This window comes from Scatophagus argus, chromosome 7, assembly GCF_020382885.2.
Source record: "Scatophagus argus isolate fScaArg1 chromosome 7, fScaArg1.pri, whole genome shotgun sequence".
Lineage (NCBI taxonomy): Eukaryota > Metazoa > Chordata > Actinopteri > Scatophagidae > Scatophagus > Scatophagus argus.
The window spans coordinates 8790821-8805163 of record NC_058499.1 but is presented as its reverse complement, the minus strand read 5'-3'; the positions used below and the strand labels follow the sequence as shown (position 1 = coordinate 8805163).

At 43.8% G+C, this 14343-nt stretch overlaps 1 protein-coding gene across 5 annotated transcripts in view; it reads left to right on the top strand.

The window, feature by feature from the left end:
- The window catches only part of reln (reelin), an 89607-nt gene that overhangs the window by 49845 nt on the left and 25419 nt on the right, over nt 1–14343 (top strand). For all 5 annotated transcript variants that reach the window (XM_046393450.1, XM_046393449.1, XM_046393452.1 and 2 more), the window contains exons 5-19: nt 3500–3532; nt 3669–3747; nt 3900–3996; nt 5241–5292; nt 6508–6616; nt 7008–7248; nt 7590–7735; nt 9573–9724; nt 10345–10460; nt 10837–11045; nt 11540–11668; nt 11786–11895; nt 12102–12168; nt 12467–12700; nt 13805–13966. In XM_046393450.1, the coding sequence (XP_046249406.1) occupies nt 3500–3532; nt 3669–3747; nt 3900–3996; nt 5241–5292; nt 6508–6616; nt 7008–7248; nt 7590–7735; nt 9573–9724; nt 10345–10460; nt 10837–11045; nt 11540–11668; nt 11786–11895; nt 12102–12168; nt 12467–12700; nt 13805–13966 (1936 nt within the window). The remainder of the gene's footprint in view (nt 1–3499; nt 3533–3668; nt 3748–3899; nt 3997–5240; nt 5293–6507; nt 6617–7007; nt 7249–7589; nt 7736–9572; nt 9725–10344; nt 10461–10836; nt 11046–11539; nt 11669–11785; nt 11896–12101; nt 12169–12466; nt 12701–13804; nt 13967–14343) is intronic.

The window sequence follows — 14343 nt, the reverse complement described above, 5'->3', positions numbered from 1 at the left end:
GTCTGCCAGCCAGCCTGCCTGCCTGGCTGAACGCCGGTTCGCCTGCCATCCCTCATCATTCACCAGCAAGAAACCTTGAGACCTCACTATCTAGTCTATATTCTCCTCTTACATGCTGACTGTCTCTTTGAGTCCAGTTTTCTCCTTTCACTTCTCTTTTGATTTCTCCCTCACACAAAAGAGTTTTCATCCTTTGCTATATGTAATTCCTGTTGGAACTAGCAGAGGGTGGTGATATGTGGTGGAATATGTGTGGTGTTACTGCCTAAGAGGTAAACACAAAAAGCCATGCTAAATAAGCCTGTACTCATGTTTTGAGACACTCAGGCAGACTTTTTAAATCTCACAATCTGTCTCACCTTGGCGTCCACCTTTATTTAAAAACTCAGCTAAAAGGTAATGCAGAAATTGTAAAATAGTGTTTCTCTCTTTGCTGTTCTCCACTCCACTCATCTATGATTCTTGTAATGATGCCAATTGAAGCCCACACAAAGGCCCTGGTTTTTGTTAAGTGAAACGATGTGGTTGCCGCCTGACCTTGGAGAACTGTTTCTTACAAGTGGTTGTGGAAGAAAAAAAAAAAAAAACAACAGCATCCTGCATCCTGGAGAGTTGGTAATTGCAACCGCCAGTTAGACGGGAGCAAACTTGACTTCAAACGTGGTTCACGTTGTCAAGGAAGTGAGTCAGACGGAGGGAAAAAGAGCAAACGGGAGGAGAACAAGCAAGATTGGGAAGAGTGGGTGCAGTTTACGGGGTGGAGAGGAGAGAGAGAGAAGATTAGAGCTGGAGGATGTAGAGAAGAGGGGGAGAAGACTTAACATGACTTGTGCCCTGCGCTCTTTGTGCCAAGATGTCTGAGTCTGCCAAAGCTTATGCTCATTTAGTCCCCCCCAAGTATCACCCCAACCCTGCTGATCAGCACCATGTGATTATACTCCCGAAGTTTACTGAGAAACCCCTCCTTATTGTTTTTTTTGTTGCTCTTGTATATTATATGTGCACATATGTGTGCATGTGCACAGCAGCATAGCAGAGGGAGCTGGGTCAGCTGTGGAAGGCAAAACTGTGTGTGTGTGTGTATGTGTGTGCGTGCGTGCATGTGTCTCTGCTTGCTTGTGAGTATAAGCCCTGGCCAAGGAGATACAGGCATTAGCAGAGATGAGCCGCAAATAGAGGAGGCAGTAATTGAAGTCTTTAAGAAAGTGAGAGGGGATTAATCCAAGTGAAATGAGCGCCACTGTCTGCTCCCGATGCACAGAGGGTTAGGCGGAGAGAGACAGAATGGGTGAGGATGGGGGGGTGGGCTGGAGGGAGAGAAGGCAAGCGAGAGAGACAGCAGGAGAGCGTGATGAAGCATGGAGAAAGAAAACTGTAAATGAGGCCTTTTTGGAAGCTTGAAGGGATTATCCACCCAAAAAAACAAAAAAAAAAAAAAAAAAAAAATCTTTGGGCCTTTCTCCAACCAAATGGCCTCACTAGAAAGACTGAGAGCGATTTAGAAGAGTTCGTTTAAGAAGGAGACAGGAGAAGACTGTAGAGAGCAGAATACCAACCAAGCATTTATTACAGTATGTCAGTTTGAAAGGGTGGATTACCAGGAATCGGTTTTCGTACATGCTCTTTTCAGGTTGAGTACGTAAGATGAATACATACTCATGTAAACTCAGCAAACAACTGCATATTTCATTATTATAGTTTAGTAAGAATGTTAATAAGGAACAAACATGAGGGAGTCACATATGCTGGGGCTGATAGCTCCTCTAAACGTGTTTTAAATCAGCAGACATTTGAGGATTAGAGGGTGAGAAAGGGAGAGAGCAAGAGAGACGGAGAGGGAGAACGAAGACACTTTGATCTGATTTTAATGGGCTTCATTGTCGAGCCGAGCTCCAGCCATGGAGCAGCAGCAAGAGTCGCAGCCACTGAACCGCCCAGCTCTGTCACACAGGCCACTAAGACTTCTGCAGTCAGCGGGAAACGTTACCACCGCTCTGTGAATTGTAAATCCGAGTGCCCTGGCACTCGGATCCAATGTGTAGAAATTTGGGAAGCTAACAAAAATGAAGCTCGAGCTCAAAGTAAAGACATTTACAGAGCCATTACGATAGTAAGAAACCCCCCATTTTTTAAAATAATCCCTCCTCTCGTGACTCAGCTTCTCTTGTTTATGAGGGGTTTTAGGTGGGCTTTCTTAAATGTAAGCCCATCTCTCAGAGGAAATTTTGGAACTGCATTAAGGTTTGAAAGGAAGTCTTAAGTAACTTGAAATTAAACTTTGGAATGAGTCCTCGCTGCGATATCTGAGTGCGTTTTATCAGGTGGGTAGGCTCATCCTGGATGGAGAACACTGTGGCAGATTATCCTTCTCTTCAGTCTGAAGTAAGGCTGTCTTTAAAAAAAAAATCAGAGGACAGTTAAGAAGATCAAAAGGATTAAAGGGTGACATGTTCACTTAGGTTAAAGTCACTGTGCCACTCATCAGTGACTGATCATGAAACAAGGTTAAACTCAGATTCTATAATAAGGGCATGCAATATAAACTGTGGGTATTTGCTTAACAGGATAACACAAAGGTGTGCAAATTGCATTTTAGTTTATTTTCTTAGTGGCTCAATCTTAAAAAAATGTCATTTGCAGGTTCTCAAGTCCAGGCAAGTCTGATTTTAGTGACTCACTGTTACCCACCGAAATGCATTATTTGTCACAGCTTTTCTGTCTCTTTTTTCTGTCCCTGCCAGCTGATAAAACAATTTCCACAAAACTAATCCATCAATAAAAAAAATAAATCCTTATGAAGACTCAAACCTAGCTACGTACCACCTCTTCCACTTTCTCAAGCACAAAGGTCACACCCTTACTCTACAAATTCTTGATTTTGTATTAAAATGTGGATGCAGAGTGTATTCTACAGAGTGTTCTTATTAAAAAGCCATGTTTGATTCATTAAGCCTTAGAACTAACTACCCCCTTCCATTCACTTCCCTCCCCCTCTCAGGGCTGTGCCATCCCCTGGGAGAGATTGATGGTTGAGTGTGTTAGTGAGGCAGTGGCTGCAGATTACAGCACACCGGCGCCTCTAGGGAGGACGACGGTTAATTGGCAGTGAACCGTTAATCATGGTTGCCCGGCCTTTCATTACTGGAAGGAATTAACATCAGCGGCAGCCAGGAGACTGCAGTCATGGCAGGCCAGGACACGGAGAAAGTTTGTTTCACTCAGAGATGATTTAAGAAAGACCTGTTTCCAGGAACTGAGCAACTAATACAAACTTTGTTCATTCAGTCATACAAAACTGCACAGATATCAAAAGGCTGTATAGTCTGTACATTTACTTTTGTTCATATATTTACACAGATGTTCACACATGCACTCCAGCTCTTGACCTGCCCATGAAAAACAATAGTTGTTTCATGTTTAGGCCCCAGACTGTACCAACAAGATGTTGCTGCTGTCTGACTATATAACAATATTTGCTGTGTTTCTCTGTCTGTTTTAGCTCCAACCGAGTCCCCGCTGAGACCTAATCTTGGTGAGTCTGTACTTCATTACTTGCGGTTATTTCTTTTCTCTTGGTATTCTAATCACACAGGTAATTATGTCATGAAAAGGCAAAGCTGTCACAATGATTGTGTCTAACTGTGAGCATGTGGTGTATGTGCTTAAAGTGGAGCTCCATGGTAAACATGCTGTGCTACGTGACGACTTTGACTCCAATCTCCATGGAGAGCTGGACTCGAGCATCTGGTAGGTGAAAAGGTTACAACTCCATTTGTAATCTTAGGGTGCAATCACCATCTAAACATGCGCTGCTCTGGCTTGATCATTTTTGCTTTTGTTATAAAGCAAATTATTAATATAAGTCAGCTTTCCTTTCCCTTCTCCTCTCCTCCCCACAGGTCTGAGTGCAGTAACTGTGAGGTTGGAGAGCAGTGTGGCGTACTGATGCATGGCAGAGCGTTGACTTTCTGTGAGCCCTTTGGAGAACGAGAGCTGGTAACTGCCATGTTTGACCACACTGCGACCGCTGTACATTTTACGGCCCATTGACCACACATCCAAACCAACCAACCACTCAGTAGCCACAACCGCAACTGAAGCAAATTACAGCATACGAGTTGTAACCATAGTAGAATCTCATGTTTAAACATCTCTGTGTCTGTCTGAAAAGCTCTACATCATTGTGCCATTCCAACAAGGCGAGTGACGTCTGATTGTGGCCAGGAGTAATACAGCTGTGGGAAGTTGCTTTTACAATAAAAGCATCCATTAGCCACAAACTAAATAACGCAATGTTCTATTCATTATTGTCTGTTCCATTTATAGTGACAGTTGCCTAAAACGTCCATCTAGTGAGCAGAAGCAAACTTAGATAAAACAAAATCACACATGTGTTACCACAAAAACATGTCTCTCGATTTGTTCTATTTTCATTCTTTGTGTCAACAAGTTGCACAATTTTTATAACTTGCACGAAACATTTTTCATAATATTGCTGCACCTGTTCAACGTCATTGAGTTTTTGCTCCAACAGAGTTACAGACAACTTCTCATACCACTGCAGGACACAGAGCTTTAAGATTTTAAAAGCAAAATGAAAACAGAAGAAGCACAAAGGCCCTGCAACATTTTACAGTGAAGTACAGCAGTATCAGGATACCGTCTGACAACCAGTGTGGCACACTCATCATACCAACACACACGCTTATAATTGCTTGTCAAACCTTTTCATGCCTTCTTTCTATCTTTACAAAGTTGATTTCAGACTGTTTATTCTGCTGTAAGAGATGAAAGCCAGTCAGCGGCAGCAAAGTGTCTTCAGTGCTTCGCGATTCTGCGTGCTCCTCTGATAAGCGTTTGCTTTGTCTGTCACTCTTCCAAATGTTTGATGCCGCTGCTGGCAGCTCTTCTGTCAAGTGCATCAAGCGCACACATCCAGAAACACTGATGCATTTACATGCAGATAATCACAAATACAGCATCATCAACGATGTGAACATACTGTATGTTCATGCACAAATAGGGACAACACTTGCCATTTAAAGAGCACAATGTTCTCACCTCCAGAGGAAGTTTTCACCCCTCTGCAGTGAATGTTGACTTCATGCAGAGTGTTATGTTAAAAACTGTTCATCCTTTAGGTCAACAATTCATGTTTGAAATGGTTCCACCCGAGTTAGTCGTATTTCATGTGATTATTTATTGGTGATATTGTAAACAGCTTTGTCTCTCTTCCCCAGATTACTGTACCTCTCAACACGAGCACAGCGTCAGTACTGCAGTTTGCGCTGGGTGAGTATCCACATTCATTGCAAACAACAGCTACATTAAGACAGCCTTTGTGTAGAAGGCTTATGTGGTGACCTTTTTACCCCGTTCAAAATATTTCATCCCTGTGTACAACAGTCTTTTCCTTCCAGGACAGGAGGCCTCTTTGTCTTCCTCAAGAAACAGCCCTGTTACGTGTTAGTAAACCAGCTGATACACAGTGTATTTCTGTGTTCCTCTCTCTCCCTCTCTGCCCTCCCTCTCCTATCACAATAATGAATGATTTACAATATTCTGGAAACACACCCAGAAGGCCATGGCAGAGTTTTTAGAGATGTTGTATTTTTCATGTCCATTACATGCATCCGCCACTTCTCATGGGAACATGACTGGGAGGAAATTAGAGTACACATTGTAGCGACAGTCCCTCTCACCCTCCCCCCTATACTTCTCTCTCTCTCTCTCTCTCTTTCTCTATCTATCTATCTATCTATCTCTTTTCCCCATCTCTTATTCTGTCTGGCTGGGCTCTCGTTTGCAGGTCATTAATAGTAGTTTGTGATGCAGTAGTGCTGTGTGCATCTGTGGGTGAAACAGTCCAGTAGTGCAGAGCAATGAGGTAGAGGCGGGTTAATGCACAACTGTATTCAGTGGGGAGGGAGCGGCATAGCAGGACACTGACCTGACATGGACGTTGCAGGAGTGGGGGAGAGGACAGGTGGGGATGCGGGGGTTAGCCTGCTTCATCCATTAGCAACCTTTGACCTCCACCAGGTCCCACAGCACCCTCACATGCTGGAATTTTAAAGGTGCAAAAATAGTCTGATCTCACACAGACTCTTCAAACAAAGATGCATGAGAGTATGGGCACACACACACACACACACACACACACACACACACACACACACAGAAGCACTATCAAGCTACTGTGTCTTTGGGCCTACATCAGCACTTCTCCTCCCTTCCCCTTCGTACCGCCTCCTAGCCTTGTTAAGCTGCTGATCACTTAGTTCCACCATGACACCATTTAGACATGATTTTCCACTTGGCTGAGGGCTAGGATGTGGGAGCAATCCGTCAGAAGAGGCCATGCCTGGCTGTCCCTCGGGGCTTACAAAGGATCATTGCCCTGCTGATAAAATTCAAGTGTTGAAACTAGCTAACACTTTATTTAGCTGTTCCCTCAACAGGAGCATGTAAACGGTCATATGTCTGTCCTCTGTGTGTATTCCCCAGGCTCAGGCTCCTGTCGGTTCAGTTACTCAGACCCCAGCATCACTGTGTCATACAGCCTCAGTGGTAACGCCAACACCTCAGATGACTGGATCACACTGGAGAAGATCAGGTCTCTCACTCTCTCACTCTCTCCTCTTCTTCATTCTTCCTCATCCATCCCACAGTCCTTCCATCTGTTAAGAACACCCGCCCTCTTTTTTTTTTTAACCTCATTCACACCTCCCCCTCTCATTTTGTCATTCCTCTTCTGTTTGTGTCTCTATGATCCCCCTGTTTTTCATCCAACTATCCCTCTATCCCTGTGCTTAATCTCAATAGTCAGCAATAGTAAGTGCACATTATGCTTTTGTATGCACAGAGAAATAAACTCAAAGATCATTTCAATTTTATATTTCAGCCTTTTTTTAATGCATTAACATGTAAGACTTAAATACACAAGCACTGGCACATACACACACATTCACCAAGATGCTCATGCTTTATGTTTTCATCTCCTCTAGAGCTCCTACCAATAGCAGCACTGTGGTCCATCTGCTTCCCCTGCCACATCACTCCAAGGCTGATAGTGTTCGTCTCCGCTGGACTCAGGAGGCCCCCCAAGGCCCTGAAGGATATGAGTCCTGCTGGGGGCTGGACAATGTGCTTGTGGTCAATGCTGCACACAGAGCCCCCCTCATGGAGGACAACTTGGATCCTCCTGACACTGCCAACTGGCTCTTCTTCCCTGGAGCCACCGTTAAGGTACACTGATAAAATAAGTAGACATTTAAATGGATTACTTGATTTACACATTTCATTTTACAAAGGGTCAAAGCCCTGTCATTGGAAATATAATAAAAAGCTTAAGGGCCAGTCAAATTAATAAGGAAACTCACTGTTGCTTGGAAGATTTTGGAGATTTTCACAATTTATGAGTTGCTGCAAAGTTAAGGCCATAATCATGACGTGTGTTCGACGTTTAAGCAGGGGAAGAAAATTTCCACGGGCAAAGTGTTCCAATTTACAAGTGATTTTCTTAAGACACTACTTTGTAAATTTGGTTATTGGTTGCATGTGTTAACTCCTACGTTGTTATGGGACAGCACGCCTGTCAGTCTGAGGGCAATGCCCTGTATTTCCACGGTGGTGAGGGAGCTGGCCAGAGCTTTGCGTCCACCAGAGATATCGACCTGCATCGTGAGGAGGGAAGGAGCTACTGGGAGGAGGACTTTGAAAGCTCACCGCCCAAGTAGGTTCAGACGATGGTTTGTTCCCCAACAGCTTTAGTTTATTGGTTTATCTGAGTGTATCTTACGTAAGTAAGTAAGTAATCTTTATTCCTATTGCATCTCTCAAAACCACAGTTACACAAGTGCACATAAAAATTGTAAGATACGACAAAGCAGTTACAGGAAAAGGTCAACCTAGACCATTTAAACTACAACAAAGAAGCACTGCAGTAATACTTTATTAAAATGCCAATCATTACAGGTTTACAGTTTTTTAAAAGCTTTATCAGACGTGGCGCAGGCTCAGCTTGTCTACAGCAATGAAGATATATTGTGAAACCAAATGTGGCTGCCAGCAATACTTTGAAAGATTAAAATATATTACAGAGCCAAACCACAAAGTTTTAAAAACAACCAGAAAAAATCTCAAACTGTCATCAAAACCAAAACAAGACAAGAAAACATTTAATGAATGTAGGGTCTGTTTTGGGTGACCACATTATTAGCTTGGAAGGAGAGAGCTAACAGAGGAGGTGGATTATGGTAGGAGATCGGTGATCTGGCATTCCTCTGTTTGTGTACGTGCGCATGCTTTGACACCTGTCACTTGTCATATGTCAAGTGATGCGACATGCAGCGTGTTGCTCAAGCTAAAGTCGAGCATGGGGATTGACACAGGTGAATGCCATGCCTCTGACTGTTACATATACAGGAGTCCATCTGTTCAGAGTGAGACACAAACACACACACACACACACAGACGTAAAGACACAGTGGACAGCAAACAGCAAGAAAACACTGTCAGAAGCGCTGCAAGAGGCGGAGAGATAAAAGAGGAGAGATGATAGATAGTGTCACTGCCAGAGAGTAATTAACAGGCCTCATGCACCAGGTCTGTCACTACATATTTCCATTAATGAGAAGGACCTGAAACAGGAGTGTGTTTCTACGGCCGCCCGACACCCTTGCGCCTTCCTGCAGGGTGGCTCATGCTACACGGCATGGTGGCTCTCACCCATCAGCCGTCATGGGTTGACACATGTGAACGGTTAGCATGGCGACTTTCTTCCTGTGTTAATGCAACAATCCACTAAGTGTCATTTAACCCAACGCTGGCTGTGACGGAGACACACCAGTGTATATACTGGATGGCAGAAAATAGAAAAAAAATTGGGGGGAGAGAGGAAACACAGGAGAGGGCTGACATACTGAGTTAACTTCTGTCAGTGCTAATGAGGATCCTCTCTCCACTGTGCAGAAATATGTGTATGCATGTGTGTGTGTTAAGTCCTCTTCCAGGTGATTTATGCTGGCGTTATGTGTTTGTTCGCTGTCAAGGTGAGAATTATGGCAACTGTTTACTGACTTCAGTAATACTCCAAAGGGAGATGGTGTGTAAAAGAGGCAATCTATAAACACGAGTGTTTGCAACCTATAATTTCTCTGTCTGTGTGCTGTCATGCCAGTAAAGTCTCATTTGGGGTTAATATTTGGCTAAGATTGTTCTTAAAATACAATAAATGTGGCCCCTCTGTTTCCTTTTCTATTTATTTAACCGGAAATTATATGCTACATTGTTATTTTCACACTTGTTTTTCTTCTTTAAGAAAACTTACTCTCAAGAATTAATTTGCTGTTACTGTTAAACTAAGTTCAAGCAATAAACCATCCGGCCACCAATGAGTTATCAAAGTTTTTCAAAGAGCAATACATCGTGTGAAATGCTTGCTCGTTGGCTTGTTTTTGAGGTTGATGAAACACTGCCTCGTAAATGCCAAGTACCGTTTATTTTCCCAAGTAAATATATAACGTCTGTGTTGAGAACTGTCACTGACTTATTAAACCCCCACACCACAGCTGGGACATAGAGGGAGCTGCCTTTGGGACGCAGTGCGGAGAGATCGAGTCCGGCTCAGCTCTAGTGTTTGAGAAGGAGGGTCGGAGGAGAGTGTGCACCCCCTACCTCGATACGACGTCTTATGGAAACCTTCGCTTCTACTTTACCATGGGTATGGTAATACACAATATGGACAAAACCTCCTTAGTATTGAATTCAGGTGTTGTATGGGGATGTTTTGTAGGGGTTGGGCTTGGCCTCATACTTCCAGTGAAGGGGAATTTTAATGCTTCAACATACCAAGACATTTTGGACAACGCTATGCTTCCAACTTTGTGGCAACAGTTTAGGGAAGGTCCTTTTCTAGTCTAACATGACTGTGCACAAAGCATTGTTAAGCATTAAAAACATGCTTTGATGAATTTGGTGTGGAAGAACTTGGCTGGCCCGCACAAAGTCTTGACCTCAACCCCGTCCAACACCTTTGGGATGAACTTGAATGGACAGAACCTTTCATCCAACATCAGTGTCTGACCTCACAAATGCTCTACTGCATGAATGGGCAAAACTTCCCACAGAAACACTCCAAAATCTTGTGGAAAGCCTCCCCAGCTGCTATAGCTGCAAAGCTGTCTTTGTATTTAGAATGTGATGTCATTAAGGTCCCTGTTGCTGTGACGGTCAGGAGGCCCAATGCTTTTGTCTCTGTAGTGTACTTTGTGCATGGCCTTGCTCTTTGTGGTGCCTCGTGTAGTACATTGCATACATTTAGTGAGACGTTTTTATGTTTAGGTGGTGGTGACTGTGATCCCGGAGAGTCCCATGAGCACGACGTGATCATTTTTGGAAGGTCTGAAGGCAGGAGGGAACGTGTGGTGCTCGACACCCTTCCATACTCTTCTTACAGGGTGAGACATACAAATGTTCAAGTTATTTTTAACTCCTAGTCAGCTATCCCACCGTTTAAAATTGTAATGATATATTTAATTTGACTGATAAATTTCTATGAGATTAAACTGATGAATGATTAATAGATCACAAGGCATTTTGATAACCGATTTATTGTTTCATTTTTCAAGCAAAAAGGAAGAACGTTTAATTATTCCAGCCACTCATCTGTGAGGATTTGCTGCTTGTCTTTGTCTCAGTAAACTGAATATTTTGTCTTATTTGTAAACAAATCAAGCAATTTGAAGACATCATCTCGAGCCTTAGGGTTTTTCTAATTAGCACCTTCCCTCTGCTCTGGGCTGTTCTTTTTATCTTCCATCTCTCCTATCTCAGACTCCTGCAGTCGTATCTGTAGCGCTGCCCACTGAGCTACAAACAGCAGTCACCCAGTTCTGCCTGGAGCAGCGGTCACATGGAGGTGCCAACCGCCATGTGTGGGCCGTGGACTTCATGCAGCTGCTTCCCGTGCTGCCTGGCACCCACACACATGTCGCTCAGTTCTCTATCAACCTGGGCTGTGGCTCCTACCAACCTGCCAACAGGTGTGACATATTTTAAAACTAGGTTAGGGAGTGCTTTTATTTGGAAATATTGCCACTCTTTTTGAATCAAAAACATGAAATTGGGCTCCAACAAAAGGAGAGTTCCAACCGACAAATGAGACATCCTAGATTCACTCAGTTATTTTTTTGTCAGGAATGATAACTGGTGCACACGGGAAGCTTAAGCACATAATGCCATAATGCTTTCTAAACAGCAGCATCCTGAGAAAGGTGAAATTAGTTGTTCTAAGAAATGTGAGTTTGCAGAGTTGACTAAGATCATGTTTCATTTCTTCCCACATTTAATTCTTCAAGTTTCAAACTGCTGTCATTTGAATCCACAAATGATTTCAAAAGAAAGTCTCATCATCACTTCTTCCTTTTTTTTTCGTTTTTCTTCCTAATCTTAGCTCAGAGCCCTTCAGCTATTCCATACTATTTTCTGTTGAAAATGAAAATGCTGAGTAAGATTCTCTCTGTTATATTTTCATTAGCGTGAGTCTGGAGTTCTCCACCAATCAAGGTCGCTCCTGGTCTCTGCTTCACACCGAGTGCCTGCCAGAGCTCTGTGCTGGACCCCATCTACCTCACAGCACCATCTACTCCTCTGACAACTACAGCGGGTATGAATGACTCTGGGCCTCTGTATGTGTTCAGCCTACCTTGTAAGCGTAGCTTTGTTAGTCAACTGTGGCTGTATGTAATAACACATACATGCACATTCGATTTTCCTTCTCCAGGTGGACCAGAATCTCGATCCCTCTGCCCAATGCAGCCCTGACAGAGACAACACGGTTCCGCTGGAAACAGTCTGGCACTGGAATGGGAAGCATGTGGGCCATAGACAATGGTTAGTATTATACACACAGTTTATATATTCAGTGTCACAACAGGCCATTCTTGTCTTGTTCAGTATTCAAATAAGTCCACAAAACCTCCTCCTTTAAAGCCCCATCCTATAAAATACAGTGTCACAAAGCTAAATATGCAAAAAGGATTTTTTTTTTTTTGCACTAAAGGTATAAATGCAATTTTCATGTCTTTGTTGTGCTTCAGTGTATATTGGTCCTGCCTGTCTCCGATTCTGCTCTGGGAGAGGACATTGCTCTCGCACAGGCTGCAAGTAAGCATGAGCGTTTTTATTAAACCAAATAAATCCATGTCTTTCCTTCAAAATGAGTCTGTTCATTATCCACCTAATGCCTTACAGCACCAATCACCATTGAAAATTAATCCAGTTGTATTATGGTTATGACTTATTAATGGATGTTCATTATCTCCGTCTTCTTTTTCTCATTTATATCTTTCACTCTTTTTAATGTCTCATGTCTTCCCCTCCTACCTGTCTCTCCTCTCCTCTCCTCTCCTCTCCTCTCCTCTCCTCTCCTCTCCTCTCCTCTCCTCTCCTCTCCATCTACCAGATGTGACCCGGGTTTCAGTGGTCCAGCCTGTGAGCTCGCCTCCCAGACCTTCCCGGCTTTCCTGTCGGAGGGTTTCTCCAGCCCACGGCTCTCCTCCTACCACAGTTTCTCCTCACTTCGTGGGGCTGAAGTCAGCTTCGGCTGTGGGGTGCTGGCCAGCGGCAAGGCCTTGGTCTTCAACAGGGACAGCAGGAGACACTTGGTTACCGCCCCACTAGACAGTTCCCAGGCCAGGTAATGAAACTGTTGATAAAGAAAGGGATCATGCATGTAAAATCAAAACAAACTGCTGTCATACCACATGTAGATATAGGCAGAGACATGTGGACATGCACGTGTATGCTCTTTAACAGCGTGCACACAAGCAGGTTTAGTTTCTGCTGATTTTGCCATCTGTAGATTACTTTGTAAAACTGTGGCTTGTTTTCATCAGGTGTCTTTACTGATTTATACTGCAAATGTTCCAACCAGTCAGCTATCCACTCTCCTTCTTTGTCAACCACTCGTTCCCTCATACTCGGTGTTCCTATGCTGGTAGATGGATTGTGATCATGGCTAGGACTGCAGATGAGGGGAGAGATGAAAGACGAGGATGAAAATGTGTGTGTGAGAGAGAGAGAGGGAGAGGGAGCAATGAAGTTAGATATGGCATCTGTGTTAGATTGATTATGTCTGTTGTGGCTTTCAATGTGCCACCTGATGGCCATATTTAATGCCAGTTTCCTGGCTGATTGAGTGAACAGCTGCCTGAATGAGGAAACTGCAGCTCTGCTGAAAGCACAACTCAGCCAAGGACAGAGAGAGTGGTGGCGGGGGGGCAGGAGGACTGGCAGTCTGAGATAGATGATGGAAATTATAATAAATATTTCATTAGTATAGAGGATAATATGTCAGCCAAAACAAACATAAACACCTAAGAGGATGAAAACTAATGCTACTACAGTACAGCCTGAGTACATGGACATGAACTCTGACTCTCATTCACTCTTTCCGTCTTACTCTTTCTTTCCCTCCACCTCCTCTCATCTAATTTTGTCCTCATTCATTTAATCATCTCATCCATCATCCTGCCAACTCCCTCCCACCTCTCTGCTGTGCATGACTGTCTGTTTATCTACCCCTTTACCCCCCCCCCCCTCTCTCTCTCTCTCTCTCTTCTCACCTCACTCATGGACACCTTACTTTTTCATCTACTCATTTATCAACCTGCCCTTTTCTCTATTTCTGTGTCATTTCCTCTTCTTACACTTTGTATCCCCAAACTCCCTTCTCTCTCCAATTACTACTACTCCTCTCTGGTTTCATTGTCCGTCATATTGTTGCTTTCATTCACTGCAGGTACCTGCAATTTACACTTCGCTTGGGCAGTCGCAGCACCCTGAGCTCATGTCCTGCGCCAGACCAGCCAGGAGAGGGTGTCCTGCTGCATTACTCCTCAGACAACGGCATCACCTGGACGCTGCTGCAGCACTACGCGTACCAAGGCTTCCACGAGCCAAGGTACCTCCTTATGTAATGTGTGTGTCTGTCTGCCCTGGTATGCTTATGTTTCCACAGAGACACCATAACTCCATTAACAGACACACATTTGTGCTGCTAATAGCATGCTGGAGGTGTAAGCAACTGGGACCCATTGAGTCAGTTAGTGCCATCTATGTATGTAATGAAGACAAAGTGGGTTGGAATCCAGCTGCAGGCTGGGTCTCAGAGCTCTTCATCAGGAACTAGAAAGGTCAACAGGGGCCAGTGAGCCACAGACGGGTGCTAGTGCATGTTCTTACATGTGTTGTACGTATCAATATGTATAAAGAGACATGATAAAGAAAGCAATCCCGATAAAGAGAAATACTGTATCTGTAGCAAACAGAGGGGGTTTT